At 42.9% G+C, this 21,807-nt stretch overlaps 2 protein-coding genes across 3 annotated transcripts in view; one reads left to right on the top strand and one right to left on the bottom strand.

Annotated features, from left to right (window-relative positions):
- Positions 1–2,266, top strand: part of NLRC3 (NLR family CARD domain containing 3) — a 74,971-nt gene extending 72,705 nt beyond the window's left edge. Inside the window, exons 18-20 of the mRNA XM_063428984.1 lie at positions 376–459; positions 1,554–1,637; positions 1,953–2,266. Coding sequence (XP_063285054.1) covers positions 376–459; positions 1,554–1,637; positions 1,953–2,043 — 259 coding nt within the window. The 3' untranslated portion in view covers positions 2,044–2,266. The remainder of the gene's footprint in view (positions 1–375; positions 460–1,553; positions 1,638–1,952) is intronic.
- Positions 2,267–5,381: 3,115 nt separating this feature from the next.
- The window catches only part of CLUAP1 (clusterin associated protein 1), a 39,864-nt gene continuing 23,438 nt past the window's right edge, over positions 5,382–21,807 (bottom strand). Inside the window, exons 9-13 of one of the 2 annotated variants that reach the window (XM_063428981.1) lie at positions 12,335–12,407; positions 9,033–9,146; positions 7,856–7,902; positions 6,772–6,828; positions 5,382–6,390 (exon numbers count right to left, since the gene is read on the bottom strand). In XM_063428981.1, coding sequence (XP_063285051.1) covers positions 6,208–6,390; positions 6,772–6,828; positions 7,856–7,902; positions 9,033–9,146; positions 12,335–12,407 — 474 coding nt within the window. In that variant the 3' untranslated portion in view covers positions 5,382–6,207. The remainder of the gene's footprint in view (positions 6,391–6,771; positions 6,829–7,855; positions 7,903–9,032; positions 9,147–12,334; positions 12,408–21,807) is intronic. The other variant, XM_063428983.1, reaches the window with a different exon arrangement.

Here is a 21,807-nt window from a genome sequence, read left to right as displayed (position 1 = left end):
GCTTCTCAAAATCGCTCATTAAGAAGGAAGAACAACAAAACCTGCCACAATTATAAAAGTGCAGGTTTCTAGTGAAATTGGTACCGTTATAAACTGTCATGAAAATGACAGACTCCAAACACATAAAGCAGTTCAGCAAGTGGACGAGCTTTATGTATGTCGAGTGTTTTATTTAGGTTTTTTTTTATGCCTTTCCCAGCACTCTGTAATTAGTTTTCAAGTTACTCTCCACGATAATGTTAAGGGCTTTTAAAATATCTATTTTGTTCTAAACCTGCTGTTTGATCACAGCTCATCATGTGTAAGCAATTCTAACATATCAGAAAGTATCTATGGGCTACTATGTTATTAAATGACCGTTTATTGTCTCTGCAGCCTACGAGGGAATAACATTGGCCTACGTGGAGCCAAAGCCTTAGCCGGAGCTTTAAGAGTTAACACCAGCCTGCAAACTCTCAAGTAGGTAGCTGCTGTTTAAAGGGAAAGAATCGAATCTATAGAATGAGTGTGGCTGGGAGCTTGCAAAGTGTTCCTCCTCAGGTGAGCCATCAATGAGGCAAACGGAGAAGACTTAATAAATACGCCACGTTGAGAACCTAATGCTCATAGGAAACCAACATATTGTGTTTTTATTAATCTTTAACTCCTTTTCTGCGGACTTGATCGCCTTAGGGAAACTAATCAGATTCCCATATTAAGGGATCTACCGGTAGGTTTCCATTGTCTGATCCGCGTTCACCTACCTGCACGTACAGGAATCCCACCAGTAAACTCAGTTGTGGCTTTAATAAGGAGGAATACTAAATGTCAAGCAATCACCATGGAAACCAATGGCATGCCATTTGCTCTATTTTTACATCATTGCACCATAATTATTATTACTGGTATTTAAATAGCGCTAGCGTATTGCGCATTGCTGTATAATATTACTGTTCTTTACTCAGAACCATTCATGTGTTTTACACCTGGGGAGATGATGGCAAGCAGCAATATCAGACAATATACGTTGCTAATCTCGACAAGACTGATAGCAGAATACATCGCTATTTAATAAAGATTAATTTGTGGTTGAAATCTTTTCCTTAAACTAATATCCACCGTTCCTGGAAATCTAAGTGAACGAAGTTGTATACATGACACACGAGTCTTTTAAGAGCCCTCTGTGAGGATTTAATGTAGCCATTCACCAGCTGGTACCAAGTACAACGAATACTGGTTCACCTAGTGGAAAGCACAAGGTGTCGGAACCTAACATTATATTCACTGGGTAACTTTCTGTCAAACAGATACCTTCACCATGTGATCCGCTAAATATCAAACCACATGGATCATCACTCAGTTAGTGATGGGTCGTGATTCACTCTAACATTCGAGTTAAACAAGCATTTCCCAGAATTACTTTTACCCATCTTATTCTGGTTTTGTTATAACCATTGCATCAGACTTTTTTTCTTCATGCTTCACTAGTCAAACGATAAAATGCTGGCTTAGCGGCTTCGTTCATCTTTGAAAATAAATGTGTACAATGATCTTCTCTGCTCCCTTTTTTCCAGCCTGCAAGAAAACTCCATAGGTCTGGATGGTGCGATATGCCTGGCCAATGCAGTGTCCGCAAACCGTTCTCTGACATTAATCAGGTGGGGATCTACATGCTGAGCTAAATCTGTGCCTTTTATGGATCAGCATGGGGGAGGGGGATGGAGAGGAGGTTAAAAGAAACAAAGCTAACATTTTATCAAACAAATTGGTGACTTAATTAGTTTAGTTTAGTTCTGTGAACGTGAGATATTGCCATTTGGGCAAATTCAGGCCAAATACAGCGTATTCAATGAAATTATCTTTTCAAAAAGAGATTTCACAACTCACTAATTCAGTATTTCTACAAAAACACCTCCTTGTTTATCCGTCTTGCAGCATTTAAAACCTGACAATTAATTGTCTGTTTCCTTTAGTCTCCAGGGGAACCATATTGGTCAGTCAGGAGCTAAGGTGATATCAGAGACTATTCGAAACGAAGCCCCTCACTGCAAAGTTGAAATCTGACATCACGTTTCCTGGTGGATCCCCCTGCATTGTACTCCGATCACAGTGAAAGTGGGGGAGAACAGTGAGATATGTAAAGCTGGAGGAGGAAGAACATCCCAGAATGCACTCTGTTGTAAGCGCATGGCCTGCAATATCAGACACGTAAAACAACAAATAACAGATGAATCTTTCATTAGGAATAATGGACAGATAAATTAAACCTTTTTACATTTGTAAAAAACCCACAAATAAAAAAAAAAAGTGTCTAAACAAAGCCACACCGTGAGTCAAAATCTTATTTCCTGGGTAAATGTAGCATTTATTGTTTAGATACAATTGGTCTTTAGAACCTCTGTGACGTTATCATTAGCAAATTAACATCTGAATTTTAGATTCAGTAACCTCAATCTGAAATCCACACCCTCTGCTAAAGATGGTTTGAGACACTATAACGAGGATATTAAAGGGTTACTCCAAGTACCATAACCACTTCAGTTACTGGAAGTGGTCATGGTGCCTGGAGACTGCATGTTTACCCTTTTGCTGTCGGAAGGGTAATTCTACTTTCAGCAGCATTTCTCGGGTGGCATCATTCAGCCTGCAGAATTCAAGGCTGGTTAATATCAGTTCTGCGCATGCTGGCGACACGCAGTCAATGGTAGACTGACCCTCCCTTTTCTGCCACAAAAGACCTCCATGACATCCCTAACCCCTCCAGCAAGGGAGCAGGGGACACAGCAGGATATGAAAGGGTTACTCTAACCAAAAACAGTGTTTTATAAAAGCAATTATTTTGATAAAGTGGCCCTTTGAGGTACAAGCTCCAGTTTGCATACTGGTTTAAAAAATGCCATATTATCAGACAAAAGTAAACCGTCCGATAAAAACTGAAGTCAGCAAAGCTCAGAAACAATGCGATAAAAAACAAACAAACAAACAAAAAAACCTTAGGGGTAACACTATCGACTCCATTTTAAAGTGAGTGACTAAACACATGCTACTTCCCGTAGAATTACTATTTTTGTAAATATGTATCAAAATAATAACTCATAAAACATACAATCAGATGTCAAAGCAAGAAATAGCTATACAAAAATGATTCCGTGCATTGCATAAAATGAAACGCATCTTCTAAAGGCCACACTATTTATTTATTTTTGTTGTGCATATATAACAAACAAGCTTGCCTTGCCACAATATAATCAGCAAGCAGATTAATGACAGAGAGTATAAATCCTTTGTGTGGCATACAAGATACAGCACAGGTTTTTTTTTATTATTAAAAAGGACACTATAGTCACCTAAACAACGAGCTTCATGAAGCAGTTTTAGTGTATAGATCAGGGGTAGGCAACCTTTTAGCAGCACTGTGCCGAAATATGATTGTAATGTCCAGTAGCGTGTCGGTCCTATTTCTTTAAATTGAGGTGTGCATGTTATACTGCATTTGCTTTGTATCGTTGTATTTGTGCGTATATGAGCTATTATATTGTATATGTCCATTAATAGTGTATCATGTATAATACCTATGAATTTGGGCTGTGTATGGGGGCTGCTTGTGGAATTGTGTGTGGATGGATATGTCACATTGTGTATTTGATAGTGTGTGTATGTGTGGGGCTGTTTGGGGTATTGCATGTGAGAGGCTGCATGTGGGGTTGTGTGCATGTATGTGGATTGTTGGTGGTGTCGTGTTTGTGCGGACTGTGTGTGTGTTTGTATTATTTGTATGAGGGGAGGGTTATTCTGCAGCTCTGAGGCTTCCCTGGGTTTTAGTGGGGACCAGGCTGGCCAGGTACAGCTCAAGGACAGAAGCTACAACAGGAAGCTGTGGGCTGCTCTACTCCTGTGTGGATTCCCATTCACAAGTGCTGGGAGGAAGTGATCTGAGATCACTTGCTCTGTGTGCTGCAATGCATAAATGGAGGATTGTCCTTCACCACCTTTTCGTATTAGCAGATATCTGAAGTTTCATTGGGACTCCTGACAGGCCAGAGCCTCTTTGGCTCTTGCAGCCTTGAGTGCCGTGCAAAGGCACCTCGAGTGCCGTGCATGGCACTAGTGCCGTAGGTTGCCTACCCCTGGTATAGATCATGCCTCTCAAGTTTTACTGCTCAATTCACTGCCATTTAGTTTCTGTTTATGCAGCCCTAGCCACACCTCCCCTGACTATGATTGACAGAGCCTGCATGAAAAAAATAATAAACTGGTTTCACTTTCAAACAGATGTAATTTATCTTGAACAATTGTATCTCTTGCTCTGTAAATTGAACTTCAATCAAATACAGGAGGCTCTTGCAGGGTCTAGCAAGCCATTATCATAGAAGGGATAAGGAAATCTAAGTTAAACAGAAATTGCAATAAAGGAAGGATAAACATTAAATGATAAACAATAAACTCCTAAATGGCAGAGGATTGAGCAGTGAGGCTGCAGGGGCATGTTCTATACACCAAAACTGCTTCATTAAGCTAAAGTTGTTTTGGTGACTATAGTGTCCCTTTAATAAAGAAAAGAAAAGTGGCTATATAAATCATGCTAAGCTACTGTAGGCTAGGTTACCACTGGTGCCATCTATGAGGAAAAACAAATGTGAGCTAAACAAACAGACTTGTGGTCAACACTTAAAAGTGTAAGGTGGGTAGATGGTGGTTCAGGGTACACTACACAGCCCAGCTTGAGACCTGAGGCCTAAAGGTAGTAGTAGCCCGATCCTGCTCTCAAACCTATGCCCACCAACCAATGCAGCCTTCGTGGTAGTGTGTTAAAAGGCTGTTTCCCCGCATAGCTACACCACCAGCTCCAGTCCCCAGTACAGTTCCATCCTGGATTCTCCCACATCCGACAGCTGTTGACGGTCCGGACAGAAACTCGGGATCTGCTCGTGGGCGGCTTGGTACACACTACCCGAGGGTGTGAGCTGCGCTTGGGGCAATATCCTCATATGGACTGGGGTCCAGGTAAGTGTCTGCGGGTTGCATCTCCTGAGTTGGGGTGCTTTCTGTGTTCTCCCTCTTCACTTCTTATGCTGCTTCTCGCCATTGTGCTTGGGTGCAGGCCTCAGTGTAGGCTTTGGTGCAGGCGCTGCAGTGGGCTGTCAGGAGACAACCATAACGGCTTGTTCTGCGTTTGTTCAATAAGCTTGGCCAAGAGCTGTGATCAGAGGTGTTCAAAGGCCCACTCGATTCTGTCCTTGTGTGAGGCCCTGATACCATGTTCCTTTTTGGCTGCCATCTTTGCTGTGAGCATGAGGCCCTGTAGTTTTTGTCGCTTGGTACTGCTATTCTCCTCACACCGGGCTGATTGCATGCTGACACTAAGTGGGAACCGGTATTTCCCCGCCGGTCGAATGGGGGGGGTGGGAGGGGAGGGGTTAACAGGACTTTGAGCGGTTCATGATTAGGGCCGTCACTCCAGGGGTCAGTTGCGGTGAGAATCCGCTGTGCTCGGGCACTTCAAATCCCTCAAAATAAGTGACTACTGGCAGCAAGAGTAGTCTGCTGTAGTTGCTGGTCGTCCTGTGGCAGGGTGAAAACAGATTGCTTACAAGATAAATTTGAGTCAGCAAGAGTCACTATGAAGTCCAGCCATCTTGGGTGCCAGCCCCGCTCCCATCAAGGCCACACTATTTTAAGCCCATTCTATGTTTATATTTTACTTTTTTTGGATCCACTAATTTAATAATTGCGGTTCATAATTTATTTATTATAAATCAAACACATGGAGTGGATACAATGGGATTAAACAAGGAAGCATAGGATACATTACACTGAAATATAAGTGTTTTTTCTAATTAAAGAAAGAACTTACATTTTAATGATAAAGACAAGCTAGGGGCATTCCCATGGATGATCATTCAAAATGAAACCAGAGACCACGAATACAGCGCTGCTCGTAATACTCTTGGGGAGATTTTTATAAAAATGTGTTTCCACGTGGGCAAGAGAGTCTGACAGTGGAGAAAATATAATGGAAACCAACTGAATGTTTCTGCAGATTCTCTTGGTATCCATGGTGATTGCTCCAGTGTTAGAACTTGAACCACATTTCTTTTACCAAAACGTTGATAAATCTCATCCTTGGTCTACGATTCTCTGAGCATTCTCTAGATCAATAGTTACCAGCGAGCATTCAATACAAAAAACAGGCGCGCGTGAAATGCATGTGGGTGTGATGGACCTTCCCTAGAAGTCATTGTCGCTATCCACAAGTGTGTCTGCTTTCCTCGATCGTCTGTTGGACCTTCCAAGAGACATCTCTGTGCTGTGATCCTTTGGTCTCATGATGTTTTCACGATAATCATCTTCATCGTCATCATCATCATCATCTTCATCCTCTACATCCATCTCACTGTCATCGGAGTCATCCTATGGATAAAAACCAAGAGCTTCAGGTTTGTTTGTTTTTAAGGCCTTGTAAGACACTTTAATGATACTAGAAGCAAATGTGAAGTCTAATCAAATGTTAAACCATTTCATGGACACACAGATCTTCTAAAGAAGAAATGCATAAAAAAAGCAGGTAGTCACCTGTCGTAACCAAATGTTTTTCCCAGGAGTAAGGACTTTCAGAAGGTTATAGGTGTGGTGCTCAGATAGGAGATTTAAAACTGCCAGTGCTACAAGGGAACAGACTGTTGTCCAACATCCACTGGAGAGGCGGTGATTAACCTAATCGTTACAATAGGAGCAGCTACCTCTCCAATCTCTGGACAGGAAATGGAAGGCATTGTAGGGGGAAATACCTACCTTATTCCGGCTGCTGAGGGTCTCAGGGTTTTGTTCTATGGCAGGACTGGGACCCACCTCCACGTAATGAAAGCAAGGAAATAAAAAGAAGACATGGGATGTGCAGAATAAAATGAGAAAGACCCTCCCCCACCACAAGAGCCTAAAGGCCAAGAAGTAAGACGGAAAAAGAGAATAAAAGGGAGCAGAAATGAATAGAGACTGAGTAAAACAGACTGAGGAGTGCAGAATCCTATACACAGTATGCTGACTGTTGGTAAAATAACAGTAAGAGTCCAGAACCCTAAACTGGCCCTGCACTTATCAATTATGCCTAAAAATAACTACTAAAAAACAAAACAAACAAGCGTCATGTTAACAATGAAACACAAAGCCTCCAGCTGTAAAATAATGAATGACACATATAAACTTACCTAGAGATATTTACGCCATAAGATTTCCTTTCACATATTACATCTATCCTACTCACTTCGGGCATTTTTAAATCTACCATGCTGTGTTACTAGTGATAGACTTTAAAGTGACAGTGACCAAAATAGGAGTAGGATTCTTTAGATGTATGCCGTAACAGGAGTTCGGAGGTAGTTATAGAGGAAAATAAACATGCTAAAAATTGGGAAGACATTTTACTAGAGCAGGACAGACACAGTTTAAGGTCTAGGGACCAACGGTAAGTAGTTTGTAGGTATCCTTGTATTTTTAATAATTATATATTTTTTTAATTTTTTTTTTTTTAAAGGTACAACAATGCAGTATATACAACCAATGTTTTTTTTTACTTATTTTTACCGAATGTCCTTAGAACACTCAGTGAACAGCAAAATCCGCTTGAGGGGCATGGATAGACTGTGCCGTGTATACTAATGGATATTATAAATATCTTCCTATGACATAACAGGAGCGGTGTCCTCTCTTTTTATTAAATATTTCAATATGTTGTATTTGAAATTACATGCGGTGTGATTACGAAAAGTGACAGTTGTATGTAATTAGTGTTATTTTTCTTTAGTCACATATTAATGAATCGTTATTGTGTTTCTGTGTATTTATTGTGGTAATAGTTTAATTTTTTTTTTTTCCTTACCTCGCTTTCACCTCCGTGCATAGTACCTACAATCCGTCCTTCTCTCCCTAGGAAGATACAAAATACATTGCAATTAAAGTAAAGAAAGAGAATGCTATGCTCCCACCCAAGGCCGGCGCTACCATAAGGCGCACCAGCCCAGGTGGCGCAATGTCCGGCAGGAGGGAAGCGCTCTGCGCTCCCCTCCAGCCGGTTACTTTATGAAGCGTGGCCGAGCGCAAGCACCTCTCTTCAGCACAGCCCAGCCTCTTACCGCCTGCCCAGTTTACTGCCGCACGAGTAGTCTCTTACACTGGTGTCTGCCGCAGGCTGTGTGAAGGGGGCGGGGGTATGAATGACATCATAAATTTGTTTGATTGAGTGCCTGAAAAACAATGCCTGTGTGCCTCTATGATTGTGTAAGTATGTATGTATTTTTGCCTACATGGCTTGGGAGGAAAGACACACAAAGGGATCTGGATGGGAGGGACATACAAAACGGACTAAGGGGAGAAAGCCACATAGAGGGACTGTGGTGGAAAAAGAGACAAAGAAAGGGGCTGGGGGTAAGAGACACAGAAAGGGGTTGGGGGTAAGCAAGAGATATACAAAGGGGGTTTGTAAGACACACTAAAGAGGAAATAAAATAACTAAAGCACAAAAGGGATAATACATTCAAAAGAGGGGATATGAAAAACTAAAGAGGGTAAGAAAGTAAGAAATTCAAATGGGGGTGGCGGGTTACAAGACACACAGGTGAAGATGCACTTTAAAAAAAAAAAAAAAAATTGTGGGGGGCGGGAACGGTAGGGTGATTCCCTTCACATGTTATTAATTACTGCAGTCACACTATAAATTCTCTCTGCCATCACCTTCAACTTCCTCTGCTACTTCTGGTCTCATTTCCCTATTTTACCTTTAGACTGTAAGCTCACGGGCAGGGCCATCTCCCTTTTGTATCGGTCAGTTTATATTGTATTTGTGTTTTCCCAATTGTACAGCGCTGCGGAATATGTTGGCGCTTTATAAATGCCAGTAATATAAAAAGTAGTACTGGAGGGGGAACCACTATTGAAGCAGTCAGTGGATGAGGAGACATCAAGGGAAACTGAGCAGCGCTAAGACACTTCCAGGTACGAGAACCAATTCCATTAACGTAGCAGCCACCATTTTCCTTTTACTGCCACTTTCCCACTACCTTGCATCATGACACCGCGGCCAACTCGAGCTTTGATTGGTCGCTTGTCATCATCCTCCATTTCATCTGACCCATCATCCTCCTGGATTTCGCTGTCTGTGTCCTCATTACTATCTGAAATGGCAGAAAAGAAGGTTACAATCTATAGGAAAGCAACAAAGTTACAGAAAGAGTTACAGGACGTCCAGTGACCAGGCAGTATAGGGAAAAGTTATTAAAGGTTTGTCTAACAGACATGCCCGGTGCACACTTTATGATCTAGTGCAGCGCGCTCGCTGCATAAAACCATTGAGTCAACAATTTTGGGTCTGTTACCCTATACCTCTGAGTAATGTGGCATGTGGGATAGCTTATTTGAATCATACACCAAATGCAGAGTCTGTTCTAAACCAGGGATGCAGGTTCTAGTCCCTGAAGGAGAAACATTAGAGGGAGAACAGCTATTTAACCACTGCTGATTTGGTTAAGACAGACCGCATGTGCTACGCACATTTACATTTTCCAAATGGATAGAAATGCTAAGACTATGGCAATTATTTTTTATATTTTATTTTAATTCTTTATTTTTGTTGCGCATTGAATAAAAAACAACCAACAAGCTATATCGACATAACAGCAACAGCGTGCATTAAAGAAAACATACGGTGTTGGACGAATGGCCCGATAGATATACTGCACATTTTTTTTGATTCAAACATAACTGAATACAATAGAGATCAGGTAGGAAAAGAACATGCATATATCTAGAGATACCAAACATCAATATGGTTATTCAGGAGGGGCTTATTGAGGACAGGCTGAATGAAAGGATGGTACGATGGTGACCTAGGATTTCGTTGTGAGTGATAGCAAGGATTGCATCTTGTAAGGGTTAATAAACAGGCCATCTATTAGTGGTCCCCCTAACCAAGGCTGTCGCATCTATTAGTGGTCCCCCTAACCAAGGTTGGAGAGGGGGGGAAGAGGGGGAGAGTGGGTAGGTGTGGAGCTAGACACCTACTGGATAGCGCCTGAATACCAGGAGCTAGAGATCAGGGAATGGTAGTACCTCGAAGGAGGTCGTCTAAATAATAAAATTAACTTAACATGGAAACAATAAAGACTAACTAAAGAACAAAATAATCTGCAAACAGGTATACACCCCATAAGGAATTCAAGTTCCCGGTTGTGAGCTAGAGCCGGCACTATGGAAAAATGGCACAACTTGGGAAGGGTCCCAGACGTGAGCGCTTGGTCACCCGTCATTGGCAATCGTAGGAGTAGGGAGACCCAAAGCTGTGAGGAGGGTTGGAGATTCAGCAAGCGATATCTTGTGAACTTTCCCTTCATGGGTGACCACTAGGAGCCTGGGAGACATCCACCGGTACTCGATTCCAGCTATTCTCAGTTTACTTGTTAGTGGGTGGAGGGATTGCCGCCATTGTAGGGTGGACTTGTGAGGTCCTGATGGAAGGTGAGGCTTGAGCCTTCAAAGATATAAGGTGTCTTTCCTTGTAGCACTGACCAAATTAGTTGTTTATCTTGGGAGAGTGAGCAGCGTACTATGACATCTTGTACCGCCGAGGCCGGGGCCCTGTTGGACTTTGAGAGACAGTAGATCCAGTCCATGGTGAATTTTTTAGCGGGCGTAGGTGGTAGGATGGAGGCCACCAAGCACCTCATGTAAAGAGGGAGCTCCTCTGAGTTACTGTGTCAGGTATGCCTCTAATGTTCAGATGATTTTGTCTAGATCGGTCATCTAGTGCGGTGTAATGAGGTACAAGAGACTGTTGCATGTTTTGTAAGGTTTGTAAGGCGTCCTGCACAGTGATCATACCCTGTTTGAGATCCATAATATCCTACTTTGCAGCTCTCACTCGGTCAATGACGACCTGCATGTCGGCCTTTATTATAGCTACATTAGCTGCCAATAGGTTTTTAATTTCCACCACCAGGTTTTGAAAATCTTGTTTGGTAATGGAAGCCGACCTGTCTGGGAGAGCCAGTGTGGTTTGCTCCATGTTCGGCAGCTCGGGCCGCATGGCAGTTTTAGCCTGTGAAGGGCCCAGGGGAGCTTCCATGGCCATGCTGCTCCTGGGCGGCTCCATTTTAGGTTGGGGCAGTCGCTGGAACAGAGCCCCAATGTCTCGTGCTCCAGGTAGCAGCTTCTGGGACTGCCATCCCATTGTGGAGGCAGGTTCTGTCTGGGTGAAACCACTGAGCACTGCAGCCAAATCAAGGTCTGGGGTGGCGTGGTAGGCCCCAGACCTGCGTTTCTTCCGTGGTGCTTCGGGAGCGTGGAAAAACTGCATATGTCGTTACCGGGGGCCGGTCTGTTTGCGTTCCGGCGGTTCCCCGTGCAGGTGAGCGAGTTAGTTTCCAAAATCAGGCTTTTGGGGGCGATTTCCAGCAGAGCCGTGGTAGATGGTGTCTGCCCTGGTTCAGGCGCAAGCTACGCTCCCCCCCCATGGCAATTATTATTATAATTAGATAAGTACATTCAATTAGTATATACCACTAGTAATAATATGGGCTTATGGATATTAATTCCTCTCTTCTAGGATTCTACATCTTTTCTAGTAGGTTAATGTGTTTGGAAGGAGACAGAATTAAAAGTGACACTATAGTCCGCAAAACCACTTTAGCTTAATGAAGCATTTTTGGTGTATAGATCATGCCCCTGAAGTGTCTCTGCTAGTTAGGAGTTAAATCATTTTGTTTATGCAGCCCTAGTCACACCTCCCTACTTGTGACTTAGACAGTCTTCCTAAACACATCCTGTAAAGAGAGATCTAATGCTTACACTTCCTTTATTGCACATTCTGTTTAATTTAGAATTTCATATCTCCTGCTCTGCTAATAGCTTGCAACACCTTGCATGAGCCTCCTATGTGTAATTAAAGTTCCATTTACAGAGCAGGAGAAAATTCTTCTAAAGTAAGTTAAATCTGATTGAAAATGAATCAATTTTTTTCATGTAGGCAGATTGTCACAGCCAGGGGAGGTGTGGTTAACTCCTAAATGGCAGATAATTGAGCAGTGAGTCTGCATGGGCATGATATGTACCCCAAAACTGCTTCATTAGGCTAAAGGTGTTTTGGCAACTACAGTATCCCTAAAAATTATCAATGGTCTCAAATGGCATTCAAAGTTCTCTTGGACTTTTCCCATCTCCATAAAAGGATGCTATGATTGCATAAACAATGACAAACACTAGAAATAGACGTTTTCCTTCTCCTCAGTAGATGATTGTGGGGCCTTCCTGAAAGTCCTAATCGTTGTGTCAAAGCCCGTGGGGGTCTATTATGCTCTATTATACTCACTTCCGGTCTTCTGCAGCCGGTCCTCCTCTTCCCTTAGCTTGCTCTGCATCTGGCGCAGTGTGTCCTCCGCTTCCTGAAGGATAATGAACACAGTAATGTCATCAGCATTTTGACAAGATAAATATTTGTTTCCCCTAACATTTTCGGATAAGCACAGATACACAGGGAATGGGAGCAAAAAGAAACACTACACAGGCCAACTCATCACACTATAACAAGCAAGCTGAAGTGGTTACAGTACTTACAGTAACCCTTTAATGGATGGCAAGTCACAGAAAGAACTACGGTTACAATCCCGGTTATGTATCTGTCAGATTGTATCCCTCAGCTATATTGTATGAAGGGTCTCTCACTGCAAGTATAATGGTGAGTGAAGAGGAGCTATAACTCTTTATTAATAATGTCAAGTAAACACCACAAATCTTTTCATTAACAAAACATAACCACATATTATAGAATCTATGATAAATTTGTATATTAAGAAAAAAAAAAATATATATATATTTTTTTTAATTCTTTATTTTTCCGTGCTTGGTTGTACAGATAAACGACAGCTGACATCTCAGCATATTTTCAACGTTCGAGCATGTAACTGTAGCTGTGACATTTGTTTTGACATCATTGTAGGGGATTAGTAGGGTGTTTTTGAGATGTGTTTGGTAAGCACATTTTTTTTTTTTTTTGGTCAGGTTAGGTGACATGCCCAGGGCTAGCAAAATTTTAGCAAATTGAGTGTTGGTGCGTGTTGCGCTCCCGGGATACTACAGGATTAAAGTTAACGTTAGATTTTTTTAAGACCTCATCTTCAGGCATATTTATATATCTTGTATACCTGAGCTTGTCCTGCTCTATCATGAAATAACAAAAAGTCAGTGACTAGATTAAAGGGAGACTATAGTCACCAAAACAATTTTAGCTTAATGAAGCAGTTTTGGTGTATAGATTATGACCATGCAGTCACAGCCTTCCTAAACACTTCCTGTAAAGTGTCATCTAATGTTCACACTTCCTGTATTGCAAATTCTGTTTAATTTAGAATTTATTCTTATCTCCTCTTCTGTTAATAGCTTGATAGACCCCGCAGGAGCCTCCTGTGTGCAATTCAAGTTCAAATTAAAGAGCAGGAGATAAAAACTTTGAAAGTAAGTTATATCTGATTGAAAATGAAACCATTTTGTTTCCATGCAGGCTGTGTCAGTCACAGCCAGGGGAGGTGTGGCTAGGACTGCATACACAGAAGCAAACGTGATTTAACTCCCAAATGGCAGAGAATTAAGAAATAAAACTTAAGAGGCATGATCTATATAAAAAAACAAACTGATACATCAAGCTAAAGTTGATTTTGTGAGTATAGTGTCATTTTAAGGACAGGAGTCACGGTTGTAATATCACACCATTGCAGACAGGTGACATAATATAGGCAGGGACGGACATGTTTTTTTTCTTTGTAACTACATTCATCTATCTCTAAATCTCATCCATCGGAAAACTTTAACCCCACTAAATAATGGACTGAAACACAACATCCTTTCCTCTGTGGCTGGAGACACAAGGATGACAGCGACAGCTTAAATCATACACTTGGACACACCGGTGGAAGAGATGCACTGACTCGTGCTTAGTCAGCAGAGCAGGAATTTAATAAGATAGGTTCAATCATGTGGACATAATGATCGGCACTTAAGATCTGCCTAGAGGAGAAGGCACAGCATCAACCTGACAGTCCGGATCTTAGAAGTGCTGTGAATCTCTGGCTGGCAAATATAGCGAATCCAGGCTCCAGGGCTTTACTGCTTCCCTAGCCAAGATATTTATAACTGCACAGGGTTATTTACGTCGCCTACAGTTTGCAGCGCAGCAAGAAAATGGCCTTCCTCCTTCTGAATTTTGCCTCACAACTAAAAAAAAGACATTTGTTAGATGGTCTGATTTGTACACAATTTGCATCTCCTGGGAATGAACAATAATGCAGATATGTCAAGCCTCAGTAATCCATACAGTTTGTGGAACGTTACAATTCTGGAATCAGCTGGTTTAGACCAAGAGGCTGGACTCAAACACACATCACCTTCATAACTTCCATTTAATGGAAACGTGTTCAAATTCTCACGTTATGACACCTCTGATCACATAAGAAATACAGACGTGGGGGGGCGTGGCTAACCGCCGAACGAGACGGCCGCTCAGTAAACTCGCTCCGGCACATGGGCTCCCTATAACTCACTTCAAACATCTCTGAAACCGATCAGACACTTACCGACACGATGGCCAACTCTAAAACGAAGAAATCTGCTACTAAAGAAGAAAAAATGAGCTTCTTCGGCCAAAAATCACAGCCTGCAAATGAGACCGCATGGGCGGCTGGACAAGATGGCGCGGACGACACCACGATGCCACACACAGAACAAGAAACACCTCAGCCTGCAGAATACCTCACAAAAGGATATTTTGAAAAATCCATGGGCATGGCAACGAAATTAATAAGCACATGGCAAACAACCGTGGAAAAGATTATGAGAGAGGTGATGGACCTTTCTGCAAGGACCACCTCAGTGGAGCAACACTATTAAGAACTATCATCTGTGCAAGGGGACTTGTCTCAACAACTAAAGGCCCTGCAATGTCAAATGGAACACATGGAAGCCCGAGTAGCGGATCAGGAAGACAGAGCTCGGCGAAATAATCTGAGACTGCGGGGGGTACCGGAGACCGTCCTTCCGGAAGACCTGCCAGTCTATGTACAAGACCTACTCCGCGCCTATGCCCCGGACATCCCAACATATATGCTTCTCGTCGACAGAGTCCACCGGATAGCAAAACCAAAACACTTACCTGACTCCATACCCCGTGACGTCCTACTAAGGGCCCATTATTATCACATAAAAGAACTGATCCTCCAGACGCACCGCAGCAGGGCTGACCCCCACGAGGATTACCCTGCAGTACGCATTATGGCGGACATTTCAGCGGCTACCCTCAGGCGCAGACGGGAATTCCTCCACATCACCACGGAGCTGCGCACCCACGGCATAAGATACAGGTGGGGGTTCCCTGCAAAGATCATACTCACCAAGAACGGGAAAACCGTGCAGATATCGACTCCGGAGGAAGGAAAGATAATGCTCGCTAGCTGGGGCCTCGGTAATAATCTCGCCACAGAGGCACAATCTAAATCCCCAAAGCAAGCTGCAACACGAATATGGACTAATCAACTCATCCATGGTCTTACGGACTAAATAAATATCTGTGGAACGATCACTGCAAGTATAAACGAACTGCATATTGTTGTTGTATAACTGTCCATGTAATGTAACATTATCTGACCCATACATGAGTCGAACCAACCCCAGGGCACAAGAGAGGCATAGGCACAATGCCAGCATCTTACATATCTTATACATAACATGCTGTGCTAAAAGACAAACGCCTACATTTAAACATGTAAGCCCTCACGAAGCCTTCCCCTAGGCTGCTGCGGTTTGTAAATTCGTCAGCTAGTTACATTGCAGGCACTCCTGCTATTAACACAACGTAAATATCACACCCCGGCAAAATTTGTATGTTTAGGCGAACACTCCTTCTGTGGATAATGTTCGGTGGTCAAAAACTTGTGCACAACACCTTTGCCACATGATGACACCAGCCGTCTCACTACTTATGTATGAAGCCCTCCTTTCACGCACCCACTAGGCGAAATCCACAATACCCTACTTTGATTAAGATACATGGGGTGAGGTAAATGACCGAAATGATTACACATGTTCGGACGCTACCTTACACACGAATAACAGAGCAGGGCGTACTGTATGTACATGTGCAAACTGTCAATATAAAATATACGGGTACCTGGGCTCGCTCATGACACTGCCATATACCACTACTGCACAGTTCACGATGGAAAGGGTTGATGAGGGCGGGCTCCTACATACACCAGGACTACCCTGCCAGCACCACCCGCCAGGGTAACCGTCACCCCAAGGCAGCAGAGTATGGCATCTACACATATGGCCCCCTACACGCAAAGTCCATGCACTTATACCACCCTGTCAGGATTACCCTGGAGGTACCACACCACCAACAGGAGTATTAAAAACCCTGGAGAACATGGCTAAGCAAATCCACACAAAGGCATGGACAACACACCACAGCGAGCCATCACATAACCTGCAACCACAACGTGGTCAGGAAACGTCTACACGCACAATGTGTGATGTTATGACAGTATAATTTAAATCGACAGAACAATATATGTATGTTTAGATATTACTTGCATGCCTCCTAAAATCGAAAAAGTACTGATCTATGTTTAAAAATGTTACAAATGTTTATGTTCTTGTTTACGCTAACGGTTTCAGCTTCAAACAATCATTCCTATTGGAGCCCAATTAGCCACTCACTTGGAAGTCTAATTCCAAACCCCCACGGTACGACTAAAGTGCCAGACCTACAGGTCACCTGTAAATATCCCCTACCCACCCCTGCTTACCCCCCCCCAGACCCACACACCCCCTCCGGCTGATAGACGACACCTGCAGATCGGTCCTACCCATACCGACGGAACACCGCCACCACCAACATAACGCACCACACACGCTACCAACACCATTATTATCTATTCACACAATACCAAAGACCTAAACACCCCACATAAAAAGCGATTACTCTTTGAAGACCTAAAGCGAATCAAAGCAGATATAGTCTGTGTGCAAGAAACTCACTTTGTCACAAACCGTATTCCCACGTTTGCTGCAAGAGACTATCCATTACAATATCATGCAACACACACATCGAAATCCGAAGGAATCTCTATTCTCTTACACAACTCCCTAACAGTAGAAACACTTCGGGTCAAGAAAGACAGCCAAGGCAGATATATGATCCTGCAATGTATAATCAACAATAACCCAATCACATTAGTATGCCTCTACAGCCCAAACGACCAACAGCACAACTTTCTGCACAAAGTTCTTAGCAAAATACCGACGGGGGCGACGACCCACATGATTATATGTGGAGACCTCAACCATACCATGGATTCACGTATAGACTCGACAACACCCGGCGACTCCACCAGACATATTAAACTGAAAAGTGCAAACAAAGCACTGGTAAAGCTCACACAAGAATACGGCCTTTATGATATATGGAGAACAGCACACCCCTCTGGAAGAGAATATACGTTCTTATCACAGACACACATAACCTATTCCAGAATTGACCATATGCTTATATCGGGCACACTGCTCCCACAGGTGGAAGAATGTACCATTGGAAGCATAGTGTGGTCTGATCACGCACCAGTGACTTTATTTATGCACAACCAATATCAACACAGAGGGAAACCACCGTGGCGCCTCAACGACACGCTATTGTACGACGAATCATACACAGCAAAACTGGCGGAAAACTTAGGAAATTACTTTCAGCTGAACGACAACCCGGAAACCTCAATACTCTGTCTGGCAAGCCCATAAAACGGTCATAAGGGGCTCATAAGTTGATCAGCCGAGCCTCATATCTCCACCGCCAGCGTAACAAATCATATATAGACCTACTCAGGAGACTGAGAGACAACACAACAGCACACCTCCTGAACCCATCAGATACATATGCAGAATCCATCAAAGATATCACTAAACAACTTAATACCAGGGCGCTCGAAAAGACGGCCTATATCCTCACGAAATTGAAATTGAACTCCTACACTCAAGGCAACAGAGCAGGAAAACACTTAGCTAACGTACTTAGGCAGAAACAGGCAAACTCCAAAATCCCGTTCCTACTCACCAACACGGGAGAGAAACACCACAACCCACAAGACATCAATGACAAAATGGCAGACTATTATCACTCTCTTTATAACCTCAACACAGACCCGACACTTCACCAGCCCGAGGTACGAGAGATAGACTACTTTCTCACCTCTGTCCGACTACCCACACTTACGAACGAACAACGAACAGCCCTCAAAAATCCCATAACAAAAGATTAAATAATAGATACCATTCACTCCCTCCCGAAAGGGAAGTCACCAGGCCCGGACGGACTGACTAACCTATACTATAAACATTTTGCCCCTAACATAGCCCCCTATCTGCAAAGAGTTTTCCACCACGCACTACAGACAGGGACACTACCGACTGAGATGCTTATGGCACATGTCGCCACCCTTCCCAAACCGGGAAAACCACCGAACAAATGCCAGAACCTGAGGCCTATCTCCCTGTTGAACAAAGATGTAAAAATATTGGCAAACATTTTCTCTAACAGGCTAACACACATAATCCCCACAATAATAGGAAGCGATCAGGTGGGGTTCGTAGGGGGACGACAGGGAGCAGATGGCACGAGAAAAACCTTAAACCTACTATACGAGATGCAAAATAAAAAAGCCCCTGGGGTCTTGTTGTCACTGGACGCAGAAAAGGCCTTTGATAGGCTACACTGGCCCTTCTTACTAGCAGTTCTACAGAAATTCGACTTCCCAGACCAGTTCTTATCATTAGTAAAAGCACTGTACTCGTCACCAACAGCCCGGGTAGTAAACGAGGGATTTATATAGAAACCATTCACCATCTCTAATGGCTCTAGACAGGGCTGTTCCCCTCTCTTCCCATTGCTTTACATTCTAGCGCTGGAACCCCTCACCCACCTCATACGCGAACACCCAGCCATACATGGTATCAAGGTGAAAGGACGGGAATACAAAATGTCCCTATTTGCAGATGACATCCTTTTAACCCTTGAACAACCGCACGTGTCACTGCCAAATTTTCACAAGATCCTCTCCCAATACAGTAAATGTTCCTATTACAAACTAAATATCACTAAAACCCTAGCACTAGGAATAAACATCCCACACACAGACCTGACAACCCTAAAAATGAACTTTACTTATGACTGGAGAAAGGATCACATCAAGTTCCCAGGGGTCAACTTTACTCCTAAGGCAAATGCACTATATAAAGCAAACTACATTAAGCTACAAGCAGAAATCCAAAATATTCTGCAAAGCTGGAAAGGCAAATATATATCATGGACGGGCCGTATAGCATCGGTGAAAATGGTAATTCTGCCGAAAATCCAATATTTGTTCCGAACCCTGCCAATCAAACTCTTGAAACAATATCTGCTAGAGCTGCAGAATATCTTAAACAACTATGTCTGGGACTACAAAAAACCAAGGGTCGCTAAGACAACTCTGTACAGACCACCCGCCCGAGGCAGACTGGGACTCCCCGACATCGCAGGATATTACAAAGCCGCCCACATAAACCCTATGGTGACAATTTCGCACCAACAAGAACTCACATCTTGGGCCAAAATAGAGAAAAACCATGCACAGGGGCCATCAATCCCACTCCTGGCATGGCTACCAAAAACCCACAGACCAAAAGCCTCTGAACTACTACCTACGACTGCATTGACCCTTTCGATTTGGGACACATACCGGAAGAAAAAAGGGGGCAACAGCAACGCTTTCTCCAGCACTTCCATTAGACGCTTTCCAAATATTAATACCAGATTTTAACTATAAACTTTGGAAAAAACACGGCGTGAACACTATCTCCCAAGTAATGTAAGGCAATAACCTTAAAATCACTACCAAACCTCCGGACAGAGTTCCAACTGTCCGATACTGCAACCTTCTCTTACAGACAATTGAGATCATGGGTACTTGCCCAACCAACACCACAAATATTACAGCCACCAAACGCACATTGGACAACAATAATCAAAATATGCACGAAGACAAAACCCACAACGAAACTCATCTCCACAATATACGCCTCAGAACACACGCAAACAATGACCAAACCACCCTCCTTCATAAAAGCGTGGGAAAAGGACATAGGACATCAGCTGACTGCAGCACAATGGCAAACCATCTACTGTGCCAATAAACGAATGACACTCTCTACGACACACATGGAGCTGTCCCGCAAGATACTGTACAGATGGTACCTGGTACCCACAAGACTCAAACATAGCTTCCCGGATACCTCAGAAATGTGCTGGAGATGCACAGAGGATAGAGGAACCATGATACACATATGGTGGCATTGCCCTTCACTCCGACACTTCTGGTGCCAAGTCATAACACTAACAAGCCACTGCACAGGAGTGCGCCTACCAAACACACCAGAAACACTTCTACTTCTACTACTCCCACAGATACAACACACGCACACACGGTACTTAGTATACCATATTGTAATCGCAGCCCTCATCATTATCAGCAGACAATGGAAACGAAATACCTCCCTCACAATAAACCAATGCATAGAAGCAATAGAATCCACCAAAACCTACGAACTCATAGCAAGAAAAACACGGCGAGGAAAACCCTACTGGCTCGAAGCATGGGACTTATGGGACAAACACAAACACAAAATCTCCGAACCCAACAGACAAACATAAATTACAACTGACTAGACACTCCCCCGAGAGGAGGCATCCTAACCTAGAAAACACGACCACATAGGGATCCACGCAGAGACACTCACGAACACAGCCCACTGCAGCAACGACTATACTCGCAGCACATGCCCTTACCAACCCTTCCTTCCCCTATCACCCCATCCTACAAGGAAACCACGAACAAAAGATAACAGCCTGGACCATATCCACCCCAACACCAACCATGTCTGCTATTGCCGAACCTACATAGGCATCACTCATTAAGTGACATCAAAGGGTTAAGAGCACCAGGTCAAGACCACAATTGTTGAATGGTTTAGCATATAAGTTATAGCCTGTATAGTTATGTGTACGAGATACCCAATGTATGGCAATAGAACTTACTGTATAATATTGTTCCATATTGTATCAGGCAATATTTTCCCCCCCTCTTCCCTTCTGTACCCCAACCCCATCTATCTTTCGCCTGCAAAAAATAAAAATTCAAAAAAAAGAAATACAGACGTGCACACTTGTTTATTCACTAGATTGGGAATATTGTGCATGTCCGTATTTATTATATGATCAGAGGTGTCATAACATGAGAATTTGAACACGTTTCCACTAAATGAAAGTTATGATGGTGATATGGTGATGTGTGTTTGAGTGTGAGTCTGTGTGTGAGCATACCTGAGGCGTATGTATATGGCGGAAAGGATCCCGTCATAGACTAAAGGTAGGGAGAGTTTTCTTATATTGTTTACATATACTTCATTTAAAAAAAATATATATATATATACACACATTTTCTCTAAATACTTTATGAAATAATTATTATATTAAAACATGGTTGTGAGGGGACAGAAGTTATTTTAGTAAGTCAAGTAAAAACGATAAAGTATATTCTGATGCATATAAAGTATAAATGTATATTTATTCATTGCTTATTTTATAGAAATGGCCATCACGTCTGTCCCTAGGATAAGCAATAGGTCAGATTATAGTGACATCACTTGGAAATGACGGCGTTAGATTTAGAGAACACAACGGTAACATCTCCAGGATCTACACTA

The sequence above is a fragment of the Pelobates fuscus genome, chromosome 8 (genome assembly GCF_036172605.1).
Source record: "Pelobates fuscus isolate aPelFus1 chromosome 8, aPelFus1.pri, whole genome shotgun sequence".
Lineage (NCBI taxonomy): Eukaryota > Metazoa > Chordata > Amphibia > Anura > Pelobatidae > Pelobates > Pelobates fuscus.
Note: the sequence above shows the minus strand (reverse complement) of the source record. Positions and strands in the feature narration are given on the sequence as shown.